This window comes from Eublepharis macularius, chromosome 2, assembly GCF_028583425.1.
Source record: "Eublepharis macularius isolate TG4126 chromosome 2, MPM_Emac_v1.0, whole genome shotgun sequence".
NCBI lineage: Eukaryota > Metazoa > Chordata > Lepidosauria > Squamata > Eublepharidae > Eublepharis > Eublepharis macularius.
The window spans coordinates 34,694,037-34,711,838 of record NC_072791.1 but is presented as its reverse complement, the minus strand read 5'-3'; the positions used below and the strand labels follow the sequence as shown (position 1 = coordinate 34,711,838).

At 44.0% G+C, this 17,802-nt stretch overlaps 1 protein-coding gene across 3 annotated transcripts in view; it reads left to right on the top strand.

Annotated features, from left to right (window-relative positions):
• Positions 1-17,802, top strand: part of TTC8 (tetratricopeptide repeat domain 8) — an 80,807-nt gene that overhangs the window by 38,272 nt on the left and 24,733 nt on the right. For 2 of the 3 annotated variants that reach the window (XM_054972696.1, XM_054972695.1), the window contains 2 exons: positions 4,821-4,910; positions 8,765-8,809. In XM_054972696.1, coding sequence (XP_054828671.1) covers positions 4,821-4,910; positions 8,765-8,809 — 135 coding nt within the window. Of the gene's footprint in view, positions 1-4,820; positions 4,911-8,764; positions 8,810-17,502; positions 17,768-17,802 lie in introns of those variants that run through there. The other variant, XM_054972697.1, reaches the window with a different exon arrangement.

Here is a 17,802-nt window from a genome sequence, read left to right as displayed (position 1 = left end):
AGAGCCCCCCAACAATTCAGCAGTAGAACTCAGACATCTTCCCATGCAGGAAAATGGCAGAAAACAAGAGTGAAGGAGTATATAAAACAAAAAGAAGAGAGCGACTGAGCCTTCGCAACAGGAGCACAGGAGGAAGCTTTTCCCTGGAGCCTAGTGGCAGGCGGGCGGACAAACATTGATCCGGGGTGGCTCAGGGCCCAGAAAAGTCCAGGTCCAGGGTGGGGTACCCAAGCAGGGGGAGGTTTATTTATTTATTTTATTTATATTCTGCCCTCCCCGCATCAGCAGGCTCAGGGTGGAAATAGTAAAAGACAACATATAAAACATATAAAAAATAAACATATAAACATAAACATAAAACATATAAAAAATAAAAGACAACTTATAAAAGACAACATTACACCAGGTCCAGGTGCAGACATGCAGAGACAGAGAAGGTCTCCCAGGTGGGAGAATACCCACTTGATCTGGACACTGGTGGGAGGCAGGAGAGGATGTTAGTAGCCACGATGGAGAGGTCTGGCCAGATGGCAGATTTTCGTGCCCAGTACTCCAGGGGGTTAGTGTGGGGTGGGGGCTCAGTGGGTTCGGTAAGGTACTCTCGCACCATGACTCCCACCGAGTCCTCTGCCCTGACAGATGCACCAACCCTGCTGGCGTCAACTGCACAGCCCACCGCATATGACCAGAGGTCCCTGTTGGGAGGGCTCTCATGGCTCGGGACCCCCAGCTCGTTTATAGCCTCCCGCTCTTCCTCCACCCCACCCCCACCCCCTCAACCCTCCGTCCCGCTTTGTGTGCCTGGTACCTGTGCACTGCTCTGCGCAGGACCTTCTTCCAGTCCTGCAGCTGGCTGTCCTGCATGGTGATGCTGCTCTTTATCCGGGAGTCACGTATGCAGGCCAGTCTCTATGGCTGCTCCTGGCAGAGAGGATGCAAGCGGGCAGCTATGCCCACCTGCAATCTCCTGACCAAGTCCCTAACCCTGGGGGCAAGATCTTCCTCATTCGCCAGCTTGTCGACCAGCACTTGATCCAGCCCGTAGATCAGGGGGATGTCCTGTTCCAGACTGGACTGGTACAAGCGTAGGAGCTCAGTGGCGTCCTTAAAGGACTTAAGGACACAGACCATCTGGGAGAGGGCCAATCAGTCTGCATAGCTGATGCTGACCTCATCTCCTTCCCACATAATAGCCATGGATGACATGATGTCCTGGACTGGATTTTTTTGCTCCACCAGATGACTAACCCTGTCATAGGTGGAGTTCCAGCGGGTGGGCATGTCCTGGTAGAGGTAGTGCTTGGGATCACCCTCCTCCCCCTGCCTCTGGAGCAGCTCATGCAAAGACTTCACACTGAAGGAGAAGTGAGAAGCCAGATGCCAGCAACTGTCCAACAGGTCACGCATGGACAACGTTGCCTGGTCCCATGTGGCCTTGACCTTGCTGCCTAGCCCAAGAGCATCCACCATGATCAGGTGCAGCTTATGCACCAGACAGACAAGGCCATTGAGAGATGCCTCTCTCAGGGCTGCCAGCATATTGCTTCCTACTTCGGTGACCATGATGCCATGGACAAAATCTCCCCCGGGCGCCCATTCCCTCAGCCTAGCCGTGATTGTGGCGGCGATGTTCCTCCCCATGTGATAATCATCCATCCCCTGTGCCTGGAGCATAACCACTCTGTACCTTGGCTGCAAGGGAGCACCTCACCCCGGGCCCCTGGTGTTTCCCTGGCGCAGTGGAGGTCCTCTGGTGGCCACCAATGGACAGTGAGGGCAAGGTAGCCATGATGGCAGCCGCTCCACATATCTGCTGTGAAGTGCATGATATGACCTTTGGCACGTGACAGCTCCTGAGCAACCATGTCTCCCACACTGCAGTAGAAGGCAGGAATGACTTGCCAGCCAATGATCCGCTGCAACGGCATTATGAACCAGGGGGCAAAATGATGCAGCAGCCTCCGAAAGCCCACACTGTCCACGATAGACAAAGGGAGTCCTTCCAGGGCAATAGTCTCCGCCAGCACACGAGTGCCCACATCCTGAGCCCTCTCCTGACTCTTTTGAGAGGCACTGTCCCTGACCCCAAGGGGACAATCTCCTGCAAGGTAGCTTGACTGGACGTTCCACTCCCAACCACAGTACCCTTGGAGCAAGGCTTCTTGCTCTGAGTGGACTCCTGTGACCCTTTCTGATCAGGAGCTGTCCTCTTCCGGCCACTAGATGACTTGCGTTGCTCTGGAGGCAGCAGACTCAGGTGGTACCTCTGCAGATACAAGCAGAGGACGGTTGATTACAGGTGCTTGGGATTACAGCCCCTATGCACCAGGGCATCACAGGAACGGCACCACAAAGCACAGGGGTCATTGGGAAGGGGCTAGAAGTGCTACCACAGTGCCTGACCAAAACAGTGACCGGGAGTTGGCGAGTCAGGAGGAGGACAAAGGATTACCAGCCGTGGTGTGGCGTGGGGCTGGGAAGATGGAGTGAGGGGCAGACTGCAGGCAGGGACAGTCCCAAGAGTTTGGGATTTGGAGGAGCTGGGTTTCTCCTCCAAACCCCATCATTCCTCCTGAGATTCCCCCTCGTCATCTTCCTCAAAAATTTTGAGGATATCCAGTTCCACTCCCGCCAGCGGTGAGACATGTTCTGCCTCTTCCACTGCCCCTGCAGTGAGATCTACTGCATTTGGAGCCTCTGGTGCTCCTGAGACCTCCCCCCCCCCAGTATTGCTGGGCTCCAATGGGCAACCAGGACAAGCTGTGCACTTCCTCCCCCCATGACCACCCTTGTCCTTCATTCCATGCCTCATAGTGCTCCACACAAAAATTAAGTTGGAAGCAAAAGAAGCAAGATAACTTTGAGGAGTTTCCACCCTCAGGCAACGAAACCACACAAGGCTGTGCCCAAGGGACAGGCAGTGGCCCTGGGATTGGCCTTGGGGAGAGAGCCCCTAAACACAACAGACACACCTGCCCAGGTGGGAGAGGTGCTCAGAATAAAAATGAGATGCACACAGTGGGTGCACAAAACAAGAGTCAGCTGAGCCGAACAGGTGCACAGCAAGCAAGAGAGAGAAAGCAAACAGAAAAGGACTCAGGACCTCAGGTGAGGAACCCACACCAAGCTTGGCCCCAGAGTCAGGCAGTGGCCCTGACACTGGGTGGGGGAGCCCTAATACGCCGCACAGACACCTGGCCAGGCAGCACAGGTGCTCAAATTAAAAGAAAATAAAAGACAGTGTGAGTGAGACCTCAGTTGAGGAACCCACACCAAGCTTGGCCCCAGAGCCAGGCAGTGGCCCTGAGACTGGGGTGGGGGGGGAGAACACTAATCCGCCACACAGACACCTGGCCAAATGGCACAGGTGATCAAAATAAAAATGAGATGCACACAGTGGGTACACAAAACAAGAGCGAGTTACACCAAACAAGTGCACAGAAATAGGTCCTCAGGGGAGGACCCCCCTCACAGCTGGGCACCAGAGCCAGGCAGTGGCCCTGAGACTGTGCTTGGGGGGAGAAGCCCTAAACCAAAACCAAAGGAAACAGCAAGAGTGAGCCCTCAAAACAGCAGAGAAAGAATTGAGAAGAAACAAAGACAAGCAAACTAAAAAAGGGGGAGGCCTAGGCCCCAGAGCCAGGCTAAGGCCTGAGACTAGGGTGGGATGGGGTGGAGGAAAAAAGGCACCCTCACCCAAAGACCTTCCCACAGCAAGGCCAAGAACTGGAAATGAGAGGCTTCTTTCAGTCTCTTTAAAGCAGCAGCAGCCAAAAGCACAATCCCAAATCCTTCCCCACACACTCACTCCAATCCCAGCAACAGGTCCTCCTCCTCCTCCCTCTCCCTCTGTCTACAGGGACTGAAACACGGGGCAGAGAGGTGCCTTTTATAAAAAAAAAACACTGGCATAGAGCAGAACAGGAGGTCTATGGTTGGCTGACAGACCTGCCTAACAGGGTTTGGAGGGGTAAGATTGGTGTGCTCATGGCTATGGAAGGCCCACCTCCTTGGTTGCCTAGGGGATTGACCCCCAGCTCTTGGCTGTACAGGGAAGAATGGAAGCTCTCCAGATGGCTAGGAAAGCTGCCAATCAAGAGTAAGTGGGCTATGATTGGGGTTTCCATTGAGAACAAAAGGTCTGGGCCCATTGTTGCCTAGGGAATCAGTGGATCGGCACCAGCCTGTCTGTAATTATGAATCGTTCATGAAGCTAACGAAACAGGCCAAAAAGTTGTGAATTTTGTGATAATTTTGTGATAACTGTGGCCCCACAAAACGCGGTTTCACAACACACGAAATGGCCCGTTTTGTGACGAAATTTGCTTCGTATTCCAATTTGTGCCCATGTCTATTGGTTACAAGCCAGAAAAACAGTTCTGCTGGAGATCAGTTTTCATTAGGTGAAATGGTGTAATACTGTGCAGAGCTACTGTAAATCATATTAGATTCAATTTCAACATTTTTTTTCTTTAAAGTTTTTTTTTAAGCAACAGCTACTACGTGCTGTAATGGAAGTTACCTCTGATAGTTTCCTGAGTGTGAGAAGTAACTTCTCATGTGATTTGGTGAAGGTGTTTTAAGGAAAGATACTTAATATCTACATCAAGTATACGAAGCTTGGTGTGTGCATTTTTGGGATGGAATCCAGTGATTGTTGAGTTCTAAGTGAACCCCAAATATGTATAAGTGATACTTGTTGTTTCCCTATAGTAAACTACATTCTTTGTTCAGATAATTTGTTTCTTAGAGGTTGTTCTGCTAATGATACTTGTCAAACATGTGTTTAATGCAATTCTACACTGTTTTTCCTTGTTCAGGCCTCTCTGCTCACAAATCCCGATGGTCCCTTTATAAACGTGGCTAAACTGAACTTAAATAATTACTCTCAAAAACCAAAGTTAGCAAAGGTACGTGTTTGCTTAAATGTAACTTTCTTGTGTCTTTTAACATCTTTCCCCCCTCATTTGCAATAGATGTTTGATAGATGTATTCAGTGTGTCGGTTTGGGAAGCAGATAATTTTCCTGCTGCTTTGGATCAAATAGGGATCATTCTGAGACCAACATAGAAAGATTGGTCTCAGAATGAGATGCAAAGGGCTTGTGCAGACCTGGGTTTGGCTCTTACCTAGAATTTCTATAATTGGAAGGGAGGGAGGATTTTTTCCAATATTTTGATTTTTTTTAGCAGTCCTCAGTGCTTCTCTGGGGGGGGGGACAAGGGACCTCCTGGAATTGTGGGGGGTGGGGAGAGTCAGAGGTCTCCAGCGAGAGACCAATCACATATGCACAGCTGGGATCCAAGCCACAGCAATCACTCTGAGTTGCTTAATCATGTCTGAGCAGTTAGCAGGACCATGAGACCACTTGCTCCCCCACTCCAACTTCTTTAACATAGTTCCTGCCATCGTGGGTGAGTATCAGCAGCAATCTTAATTATGCTTAAGGTTCCATGGTAGCTACTTAATCAGAATTCTGAACTGGTTTCAAATTCTGGTTAAGCAGGAGCCCTGAATAGTCTTAACAGTAATTAACACCCCTACTCTCTTATGCTTAAACCAGTGCATAATGTAATTAAGATTGGCAGTGAGAATCCCATCTCAAAGGGAAGGGGTAGGGGTAAGGGAGCATGACACTTGAAGGCCGCTCCTGATAGCTTAGCTATGATTAAATGTTATGTATGCATCTGGCCAAAGTCAATAGAGACCAGTCTAGCTTTAGCTGTGAGAGCCATAGTTTTTTATTTGCTTGATGCTACACTTAAGAATTTTTCAATGGTACGACACCTGCATATCTTGCAAGGAAGCTATAGTTAAATATAATTCTGTTTAAGAGATTTTGTATTGTTATTTCCAGATGTATTTGCTCTTTTTTCTTACTGTGCTGCCAGAAAATACAATTGTAATGTTTTAAGTGGAGGCATTGCAGGAAAAAAAAGTCGTAATTTGCTGGAAGTAGGACACTTGCTAAATTGAAAGGAAGCAAATAGCCTTAGCTAATGGGTTTTAGAGCATATGTGAAAGACAAACAAAACATTAAAAAATCTCTAGCCAGCTTTGTGGATGCATTCGGAATATAAATGTATATATGCACAGTTAATATAAAAGCTCAAATTGCATGGATGCTTTTCCTTTTAATTTCAGGGGTAGTGGCTGTAGTGTTTTTTTCCCTTATTAGGATATTGAATTTTTTTTTAAATGCACTTCTCAAAATTATTGCCAAGGAAACTAAAAGCCAACCAAAATGAAAACTTGTCTATTTTCTTCTACCTCATTATGTCTGTCTATGCAATTTGGGCTTTGCTTTCAGCCACTTGCTGGCAGCAGTATTTAATGCAAGAGTAGGTGAATAGTTCAGCACTAAAGGGCACGTCAGAAATTATCTTGAAGCCATAACTCATTGGTATTCTTTGACAGCCTGTTCAGATTTTATTCCCCTCCTCCTGGGCAGAGGGAAGTTCCTGGGAAGAGATGAGGAGTACACTATTGGCTTACTTCGTTGTCTCATGCTCCCATCCTACTTCTGTTATCAGGAGGAAAAGAGAACAACCAAATCAGTAGGTCCTGCACTTTGTGGAATGTGGGACCTCTGACCCTATGATTAATCTTGAGGACAGTGGTGAAGAAGCAGGGAATTAAGATGAGCCTCCTTTTTTTTTTTCTCCTTCCCTCCTCCTTCCCTAGATATACCCCAGGGAGAGTGTACCTGGATGGATTTAGATACAAATCAACTGTCTACATTTAAAACTTCATGTGGATAACTAGTCTCAGAGCCTCGCTACAAGTGACATCTTTCACGCGAAGGACACTTGATCATTTTCGCAAGTCTTTCTGGGTACTGAAGTCCCTCTCCCACACCCCTTTTCCTTCTGTTCCTTCCCCTCTCTGTTAGCACAGCTGCCTGAAGAGACGGAGAAAGCCTACAACAGCAGCTTTTGCAAATCGTTTTGCTGGGGGGTGGGGAATGCTCTAGAGAAAGCTGACATGTCGGTGAAATCCTCCCGTCTGTTAGAACTGTTAGGATCGCTGCCTTAAAAGTCAGAGAAAGCCTGGATTTGCAAATCGTTTCTCTAGTCACAAGCCTGCTCTCAATGATCTTTGGGGGCGGGCAGCTGCAACTTTGCAATCGTCTTGCTCGGGGAGGTGGGGGGATGCTCTGGAGAAAGCTAAGGAAGTTGCAGCTGCCTGCCCCCAAAGATCATTGAGAGCAGGCTTGTGACTGGAGAAACGATTTGCAAACGCAGGCTTTCTCTGACTTTTAAGGCAGCGACCCTAACAGTTCTAACAGAGAGGGGAGGACTTCACCGACATGTCAGCTTTCTCTAGAGCATTCCCCACCCCCCAGCAAGACGATTTGCAAAAGCTGCTGTCGTAAGCTTTCTCCGTCTCTTCAGGCAGCTGTGCTAACAGAGAGGGGAAGGAACAGAAGGAAAAGGGGTGTGGGAGAGGGACTTCAGTACCCAGAAAGACTTGCGAAAATGATCAAGTGCCCTTCGCGTGAAAGATGTCACTTGTAGCGAGGCTCTCAGAGGACATGATGCCTACCAATATTTCATTGTGTTTATGCAAGGTGCCCAGAGGGTCAGATTGGTGGTATATACATCTGAAAAACAATAAAAATATGCTGATGGGTAGATTAATTCTGTCCACGTGGAAAGGATTCCACAGGGAGACAGGAGCTATTGGTACATCACTGTTATTCTTAATGTTATTGTTGTTATTAAAACAACGTTGAAAAAGTGAGTACAATATTCCCAAAGGTGCAGTCACTAGGTTCAGACATTATGTTCCCAGTCCTTCATTCTGGAGGATCAGAAGCATGCCATGAGCACTCGTTCTTCTCACATCCCTTTTTCCTTTGCTAATTTACAGAATTTCTTCTCTTTCTTCCCCCTTTGAGCATAGCATAGTTTGTGATGCTGACCAAATCCAAGCACTGTAAGAAAAAGAATGTGAGAAGATTTTCTACAAAGCTAAGCAACCTAACCCTGCTTACACTCTCCCCCTGTGGATTTTTGGTCTCTGTGGAAAGGCCACTCATTCCTATTAGACGTATGGCGGCCTGCACCCAAAGGGCTCTATGTGGTGTTCTGCCATGCAGTGAGGCTTTTCTGTGCCTCCCTTATACACACAAAAGCACAAGCAAGCTGCTGCTGCTGCTGGGCTGGTGATCCTACAAAGCAACATTTGGTAAGAGACCCAGTGTGGTATAGTAGTTGAAGTGTCAGAAAGGTCTGGGGGATCAGGAGTCCAACCCCAGCTGTGCCATGAAGCTTACTGGGTGGCCTAGGGCCATTCGTGCTCTCTTTCATCCAAATTAATTTCATTTGAGTTTTTTGTAAAGATATAATGTAGTAGAAGAGAGCAGCACTGTATGCCACCACCAGTTCCTCGGGAAAAGGATGGGAGAAAAATGTACTAAATCAATAAATAATAACAATAATGGCAGCAAATTAAAATCTTCAACTCTCCCTTCCCTGTTTGAATATCAAAGCACCTTTTGCTCATGAATAGGGCTCTTTGGATCATGTCCCATTTTACAGAATTTTTCTTCTGATCATAAAAATAAGAGTCCTGTTTTGACACAGCAGCATAGGCAGGCATTCATGATGATACAAGTTCCTTGTTGCATTCAGAGACTTTTTAAAATAAAAGACACTTTAAATGAACTACTTTACTGCTTGCTTATTTTTGTAAACAGCTTTTGTTTGGGGGGTTTTTTTCTCCCATCTTGACAGCATGTTGTAAATTATTCCCCTAACAGGCATTGTTTGAATACATTTTTCACCATGAGAATGATGTTAAGAACGTAAGTCACTCTTAATTTTATTTATTTCTGTAACTCTCTGCATTTTTCAACTGAACTGACACTTTGAATGTGAGCCCTTCCATTGTGATAGAACTGATGAAAAGTCTAGTTTTATTTAGGATGAAATTGTAGCTGCTAGAATCTTTACAGTGCCTGTTAATTTCAGAAAAAAATATTAAAAATAGCCTTAAAGTGGTTTAACCTGTTTACCTATGAAACTCTTTTCTCCTGGATATGCTGTGTAATTCATTTAAAAGGATGGAAACAATTGGGCTTCTGCAGCAGCTTGACCCATGTTCTACCTACCCTTAGATAAATCGATATTTGAGTATTGGAATTCAGGATAGGCTTGGGAGCTTTGTTTTAATTCTCCATTTTAAACATGCTGAGCATCACCTGTATTGTTTGTAACCAGTACAGTATCCCCCCTTCATTCCTTAAGTGAAAGAAATGCCAAGGCAGGAAAGTGTTCAGTGAGTTGGATCCAGACTTGTGTGAACAGGATTTCTTACAAGTAGATCTTCTTCCTCTACCTACAACACCCTCCCCCCCTTATACACCCTCCACTGAAAATTATAAATAAAACGCTGCAGGTGTTTGATTGGGGAAGGAGTGCTGGACAAATTCACTTCTCCCTGGTTGTGTGAGCACAGTTACCTTGGTTTGCAGCTTGTTAACTTTATCCAAGAGCAAAAAGATGATTTTTGTCTGATTCTCACTCTTCACTGTAGTCCCTCTGTTGTTGTGTAATTTGTCTTTGTGCATTCTCTGACATTTAGCAGAGGATTTTCCGGGTGTACAGGAGTCTGCTTTGGGAAAGGAAAGACAGGAAAAATCCTCATGGGCTGTTTTCACTTGCCCAGGTGTCTGGCCCCAGTGTCTGGATATTGTGTGTTTATCTGCAGGTGAATGTTTAGGATGCTTGCCTCATAGCAGATGGTTGCAGTAAGTTACTCTTTGCTTCCTTTCTTTCCTAGGAACTTAACAGCTTAGAATTGTTTCCTGACTTAGGAATCTAACAGCCTGTACTGTTTGTTAATAATAATATAATATGGAGGAAAGGAGAACAACACAAACTGCTTTGGGTTCCCATTGGGGACACAGGAGGAGTATAAATGAAGTTGAAAAAGGTGGTGTAACACAATATGTGGAACAGGGTGCTTTACAGATGTGGGAACAGTAAGACAAACACATTGCTGAGCTGTTTTCCTCCAGAAGTCTTTTTTTTCCTCGAAGCTGCAGGCTGTTTCTCCAAGAGTAAAAAGTAAGTTAAATATTTAATCAGAGAAAGCAGCTGGAGAGAAAAGAATGTAAGAAACAATGCTGTGCTTGTGACCTGTGTGTGTGTTTATGGATTGTAAGTACAACTGATTTCAGTAGAAGTTGCAGTAGCATGTATGATTTTTAAATTAAACATTCCGAGATGTATTTTTCCACAATGATGTCAACTGACAATGGCAAAGTTCCAGAGTAACTGGATTTTTCTCAGTGGTTCCTTTTCAGAAGGGGTCACCCTCAAACCTAATTTTTTTTTAAAGCTCTGTGGTATTCAAAAAATAGTTTGATGCAAGAGATTTTTAAAGGAGGAATGATGTCAGTGTCCATACAGTTTGTACACTCTTCAGGAGTGTGAGTTCATGCACATATTCTCTTCTGGATCCCTGCCTGTGTTTGAAAATATTTTCAAGTGCACCTGCATTTCTGTTGGCATTGCTTGGAACTGGTTCCACTTAAAGGATGTATGTGGGTTTTAATTTAGTCTAAATCGTCTGCCTTAATCGGTTGGTTGCACAGGCACATTTTGAGGTAATTGAACTTTAGTGGTATAAAAAATGCAATCAGCTGCAAGTGCAGACCCTTGAAATGTTGTATCAGAAGAGCAGGATATGAAAGATAGAATCATAGAGTTGGAAGGGGCCATACAGACCATCTAGTCCAACCCCCTGCCCAGTGCAGGATCAGCCTAAAGCATCTCTGACAAGTATTCATCCAGCCTCTTCTTGAAAACTGCCAGTGAGGGGGAGCTCACCACCTCCCTAGGTCAATCTAAATTGTCTACAGCGATTGGCACTTTCAATCAAGTGAAAATTTAGAAGCAAAATTGTATTCTCTTATGCACATGAGTACCATTGAGGGATTTATAACCCAGTCCCAAGGCCCTAATGCTGATACATTGCTGACGCAAATGCAGCACTGCTGGTCAGTATCCGACAGTCGCTGAGCAGCGGGGAAACATGCCCCAAACCAGCAAAATCAGAGGTGCAGGGAACATTGCTTTTGCAGCCCATAACAACCCTACTGCAACCTTCCAATCAGGGAGCAGTATGTTAATAACACCACCAGGACAGCTACAGATGAAAGTAAACAAACATTGCTTACCTCACCAATATGGACATCCACACCCTGATCTCATTCTGCTTAACCACCCATAAGCAGAACACAACAAGGAAGGGAATAAAAAGCCACCCCCCTCACACACACACGCAGTACAGGGTGGACTGTGGTGTGTATGTTAGGAGCCCTGGGGCAAACAGAAGTTCCACATAAGCAGGATGAAGTCCTGTCCTGCAACCACATTGCTTTTTCCATATGGACATACAAGTAAGAAACAGTAACCAGTAACACCATGTCATCCATATGCCTCTCGCTTGGCAGAGGTGACTGCAGTAGAAACCCTAAACCATTCCTGCAGAAGGGATTGGGTCTTGGAGAGAGGGAGCTCAGGAGCATTAAGGTGTTTTTTGCTGTGCTGACACTAGTGTAGCAACAAGAGAACACGCAACCACCTGTTCATAGGAAACATAACTGTCATGGAAAGGGTTAATTGAAGATCTGACTCTTGAAAACCAGATGAGATGTTGCACATAGAGGATGTTGCTGTATACATCATAAGAAAAACTGTGTCAATTGGTCTTTGTGTGCCTGAATATGAAGAAAGCCTTTCTGTGTGTGTCCAGAGGAATACACGTAGGCCTTCAAACTGTTAGTAATAGCCAGTGCAACTGAGTGGGCTTCTAATATTTTGGAAGCATAATGTAAACAAAGAACACAGAGAGGATGGTTGGAATCTGCTGCATTCCCGGCAGTGTTTCTCTGAAGAAAAACATTCTTTTTTCTTGACAGTTGCTATTAAATAATGTCATTGTCTAAGAGTAACTGAGCATACACCAAATGAATATTTTATCTATAGTGTTGACAGCAATGCTGTGAAAAGGTTAGGGTGAAGAGGGCACAGTATTTGAAATATCAGAGAGAATTGTTGCCATGAAAAATGGAGCGTTCTTAAAAAGCTTCTTAATAACCAGTTTCTTGCCCTTTTCTATTTATGTGAGTGCAAAGAAAATCATATGTTAAGTCTCCTTTGGGTTAAGAGAGTTACGTATGTTTCTTGACGTTTCTTAAAAAGCTATCCAGTTTGCCTGTCTCCACAGAATTAGAGCTTATAGAATCATAGAGTTGGAAGGGGCCTTACCGACCATCTAGTCCAACTGCCTGCCCAATGCAGGAACACCCGAAAGCATCCCTGACAAGTATTCATCTAGTCGCTTCTTGAAGACTGCAAATGAGGGGGAACCCACCACATCCCTAGGCAGCCAGTTCCATTGTTGAGTTACTCTTAAGGTGAAGAAATTTTCCTAACGTCCAGCCAGTACCTTCCTTCCTGTAGTTTAAACCCATTATTTGAGTCCTATCCTCTGTTGCCAACAGTAACAGCTCCCTTCCCTCCTCTAAGTGACAGCCTTTTAAATACAAAGAGAGTAATCATTTCTCCCCTAAACCTCCACTTCTCCAAACTGAACATTCCTAGGTCCCTCAGTTTTTTCTCGTAGGGCTTGGTCTCCAGGCCCCTGATCATCTTGGTTGCTCTTCTGTGCACCCATTACAAATTGTCCACATCCTTTTTGAAGTGAGGTCTCCAAAACTGTGCACAATACTCCAGGTGGGGCCTGACCAATACAGTATATTGTGAGATCACATCTTGTGATTTGGATGTTATGCCTTTGTTAATACACCCCAAGATTATGTTCGCCATTTTTGCTGCTGCGTATTTAGTTTCCTATCCACCCATATCCCAAGATATTGTTCACACACACTGTTACCCAGAAGTGTATCCCTCATCCAGTATGCGTGCTTTGCATTTTTGTTACCCAGGTGGAGAACCTGGCACTTATCCATGTTAAATCACATCTTATTCAAATCTGCCCACTTTTCTGGTGTGTTCTGATCTCGTTAAATTCTAGCTTCAAGGGTGTTTGCCACTCCTCCCAGTTTGATGTCATCTGCAAATTTAATGAGTAATCCTTTCACACCCTCATCCAGATCATTTATAAAAATATTGAAAGGCACTGGGCCCAGGACCGAGCCCCGTAGCACTCCACTGGGTACCTCCCTCCAATCAGACGTGATGCCATTGACAACTACTCTTTGGGTGCAGTTATCCAGCCAGTTCCATATCCATCTAACCATTCTAGAGCCCAGTCCACAGTCCACCAGTTTACCCATTAGAACATCATGAGGAACGTTGTCAAAAGCTTTACTGAAATCCAGATAAACTACATCAACAGCATTCCCATGATCCAGTAAGCCTGTTGCTCGATCATAGAAGATGAAGTTGGTCTGACAGGACCTGTTGGGGACAAATCCATCCTGACTTCCCCATATCACCATATTGTTCATCAGATGCTTGCAGACTGACGCCTTTAATATCTGTTCAAGTGTCTTCCCTGGGACAGAGGTCAAGCTAATTGGCCTGTAGTTCCCAGGATCATCCCTTTTCCCTTTCATGAAGATTGGGATAATATCTGCTCTCCTTCAGTCTTCTGGACCATTACCTGCCCTCCAAGAAGCCTGGAAGATAATTGACAAAGGGTCTGCAAGCTCTTTAAGCATTCTCAGGTCACCCCATCTGGCCCAGGGAATTTGTACACAGTTCCTATATGGACAGCTAGATCCTAAACTTTAATATGTCATGACTGAAAACAAATGATGTTGACTTGTATTCTACCATCCTGTTCAGCAAAGTATAAAGTCTTCCTCTGACAGAAATAAGTGGTAGGAATACAAGCGACAAGAAGAAGAAAAATCTGCATTTTAGAGTAGGGGTGTGCAATTCAGGTTTATGATTCGGGATAAATACCCGATTTGGAAATGCCGAATCAAAACTTCCTAAAGCGATTCGGGTCGCTTCAGGAAGCTTCAAGGCTTTCAAACCCTGGCTGGCTCCAGCTGATCTACGAAGGATCCCCTTGGGCCAGCTGCAGTTTAAAGAGCCCTTTCCCTGCCGCACAAGCAGCAGGGAAAGGGCCCTTTCCAGCTTTCAGCCAGCCTGTGGGGGAGGGGGCTCTCCTCATGGGCCAGCTGATAAAGGGCCTTTTCCCAGCCTTCAGCACTCTGAAATAGGGATGGGAAAATTCGTTTTTCCTGCTTTGGAATTTCCAAAGCGGGAAAAAGAATTGGAAATGAGCAATTTCCGAAGTGGCAAGCCACTTTGCAAACCGCTTATTGCCCTGCTTTGGTATGCTCCATAAAGATTTAGAGCACACTGAAACTTCCTGCCTCATTGCTTATTTCACCCGATGGGAGGGGGAGGAGGGGGTTCCCTCCAGGAAAGGGTCCTTTAAACACCAGCTGGCCCCCTCCCCTGTGGGGCGGCTGAAGGCCGGCAAAGGCCCTTTCCCTGCCACTCAAGTGGCAAGCCTTATTATGTTTAGAGGGAAAACAGAAAACAGATGCAAAATGTTCTACTACACATTCCAGGAACCAAAGATGCACTCTTTGACCTCATGTAGGTTCTGATAAACAAGATACATGCAAAATTGTTATACATAAATTATATAAATATTTCTGTCTCAGTAACCAGTGTGCATTTGCATGTGTGAGTAACTGTATTAAAACGGTACCTGGCATAAATTGAGGATGTTGAAGATCTGTTGCTCAGCTCCTGATGTTTAGCTAGGAAAATTAATTAACACAATCGGCATTGTGTATTATCAAATCCTTGACTGCTAAATGAGGCAATAGGCTCAAGATAATCTATAAACCTTCCCAGAGAACTATAACTTGTATTTGTATTTATTTAGAAAATTTCTAACCTGCCACTCAGCTTAAAGATTCTCCAAGTAGTTCACAACAAATAACAGCCCCTCTCATCCAAACTCAGTGGAAACCAGCATTGAGAATGTATACTGAGAACCACTGAAACTGAAACAAATCCATTAATCTATCTTTTTGAAGTACTTCATAAATGTTTTAGATTGGGTTATTTCCTGGAGTCCGCCACTTCAGTGCAAACAATGCATTTTCTATTTTGTTATCTGTGACCATAGCCTGATGCTGTTAAGTACTAATGAAGCAAAGAAAAATCTAAACCAAGGTGTCAGCTTGACTCCTCCTTGCCGGAACAATCTGCAGTTCATTTTCTAAATGCAGAAAGAGTAGGAAGATCTTGTAACTGCATCTGGATTTATTGATTCAGAAGTTATAGTTTGGGATAACTGTAAGGTAAGTACCAAAGGCAGAGTAATTGCTTATGTGGCTTATGCCAAAAATGAGAAAAATGCCCCAAGAGAACTAGAACAAACAACTTAAAAAACAGGTGCAGTTTTCCTGGACATTAATAATATTTCTTTGTGAGGTGGTGTGATGGTGAAAGAGTTGGATTAGGAGGGGGAGACCCAGTTGCAAATCACTACTCTTGTAAGAGGCTTGCTTGGCCAATCACTTTCTGCCTAGCCTGTTTCACAGGGTTGTTATGAGGATAAAATGGAGAAGGGAGACAGACCCTCAGCGGAAAATAGGATAAAAATGTAGTAGATAATGAAACTTCCCATCAGAGCAGCTAGAGAAACTTGGAAAGCTTTGGTTCATAGGTTCTAGTTCGACTCATATTGCCCTTTGTGGTACAGTTTGAATATAAAGATAGGAGGCTGGCTATTGGTTTGGAAAGACTGAGCAGAAAAACCAACATTTACATCGAATCAACTTATCAGAGCTGATGAACATTTTCTAAAATACAGAGTTTCCAAAAATATGGTATGGCAATATGCCCAACTCTAGCATGCTGTTATGGTCAGGGTTCAGCGTGGCATACGAAGCGTCAGAACCGTTCAAATGTTAGAAGACACCATTTGCTGCCAAATACCCAAAGCCAGTGTTTTCTTGCACCAACATTAAATGGGAAACACAAGGATGGATACATAGAGCTAAAGTTAAAGCTTTCAAAAACTGATGTTTAAGACTTGTTCTCTGATTATTGCTGCAGGAATGTTGGAGACATGGACACAGCTCTGGTGTGATATGAAGCTGCACAGTAATTAGTAGGATTTGGACTGAAATTTAAGCTTAAATAAAAATTGGTTGGATTGTATTATTCTTATTGCCTGCGTAGTCTTCTTGCAGAGCAGAGTAGCATAATCTAACCTAACAATATTACAGTTAATTCCATACTAAATTTTCTGTGAATGGAATTGAACTTTCCTGCCTTTTCCTTCCCACTGTAATTCACTGATCTCCATGAAATTCAGCTCCTTGGAGACAGGGGACTCTGAGGAACAGCATGATGGGAGGGGGCCCTGCAGCGGATGGAAAAATTGCCTTCAGTTAGAGGGATTTTTTGGCTTTATCCAGCCATTAGTTACAATTTTCAGACATGCATATCCTAATGGCATATATTCCAATTGTATGGAACCTAAAAACAGAGCATTAAAAATTAGCTTTAGTGAGCCCTTTTAACAGCAAAGAGACTGCAGTCCTAGAAGAAGAAATACCTACTTTTAATACATCAGTGGAGAGATTATCTGACAGCTCTAACCCATTACAAGATGATTTATTATCACATATTCCTGTGAACAGATCTATATCAAGATAGCTAGTCTGCTTATACACAAATATTCCCATGATTAATGTTATATCTAGCCAGCAGAGGAAGTCGATGAACTCTGACCACAAAGTATTAGCGTACTTTTTCACTTGTAATTTATCACGTGTTGGAACCCTGCCTCCACACCTCTTTTGTTTTTTAGGATGTATTATGGTTTAGTCAAGGTGTTTTGCAAAAGTATGATAGGAATGATGTATATACAATACAATGTTACCATAATATTTTAATGTTTTGATTGCTATATGTACTTGGCCACTAAATGATGAATCTTAGCATTCATTTTTTTCCCCTTTGAGGTAAAGTTGTCTGTCAAAAAAGAGTCCTGCTTGCTTAAATTTAAGCACAACAATGAGAATATCGCAAAAGAAGGTTATTCAATACAATAAAGTCGTGAAAACTTACCAAACCCAATTTCTAACAGGATATTTAAACCAACAGTAAAGATTGTATTAAAATATCTGTATTGTGAATTATTTAGAGTGATATATAAATTCAATATCACAGAAATTACTCCCTTGTATAGAGTTATTGTTTCCAAATAATTTTAAGCATATGGACAGAAGTTTAGGCTTTATTGTTGGTTTAAATATTCTGTTAGAAACTGGGTTTAGGAAGTTTTCATAGCTTTATTGTATTGCTTAAATTTAAGTGACAACAGAAGTAGAGGGGAGGGAATAAAAACACTCTGTGGTTAGTCTGCTTATTGCTGTTCTTCATTTTGTTAACTTGTTGAAGTTCCTAAAAGTGATATATCTTGAGTACAACAGCGGTGTGTAAATTGAACAAAAGCAGATTGCCCCTTTCTATGATTGATCCCGTTTTCGTGGTGCGATGATGTCAGAAATTGTGCCAGGAAGATGCCTTTGTTGCATGAGTTTAGCGCTATGCTGGGATGCGTGGAAACTGCCATCTCCTCCCCTAATAGCTAATTACTGCAAAAATTATTGTGTTATATTCTGTTGAGATGGCCATATGAGTGATGAGGCTGTGTTTATGAAGTGTGCCCTTTTCATTTGAAGGTCAATGAGCTTGGACAAAAATAATCGCTTGTGCTAATGCCAGAGGGTTTGTATGTTCAAGTAAGAGTTTTATATTGCGTCAAGCTTTTTAAAGT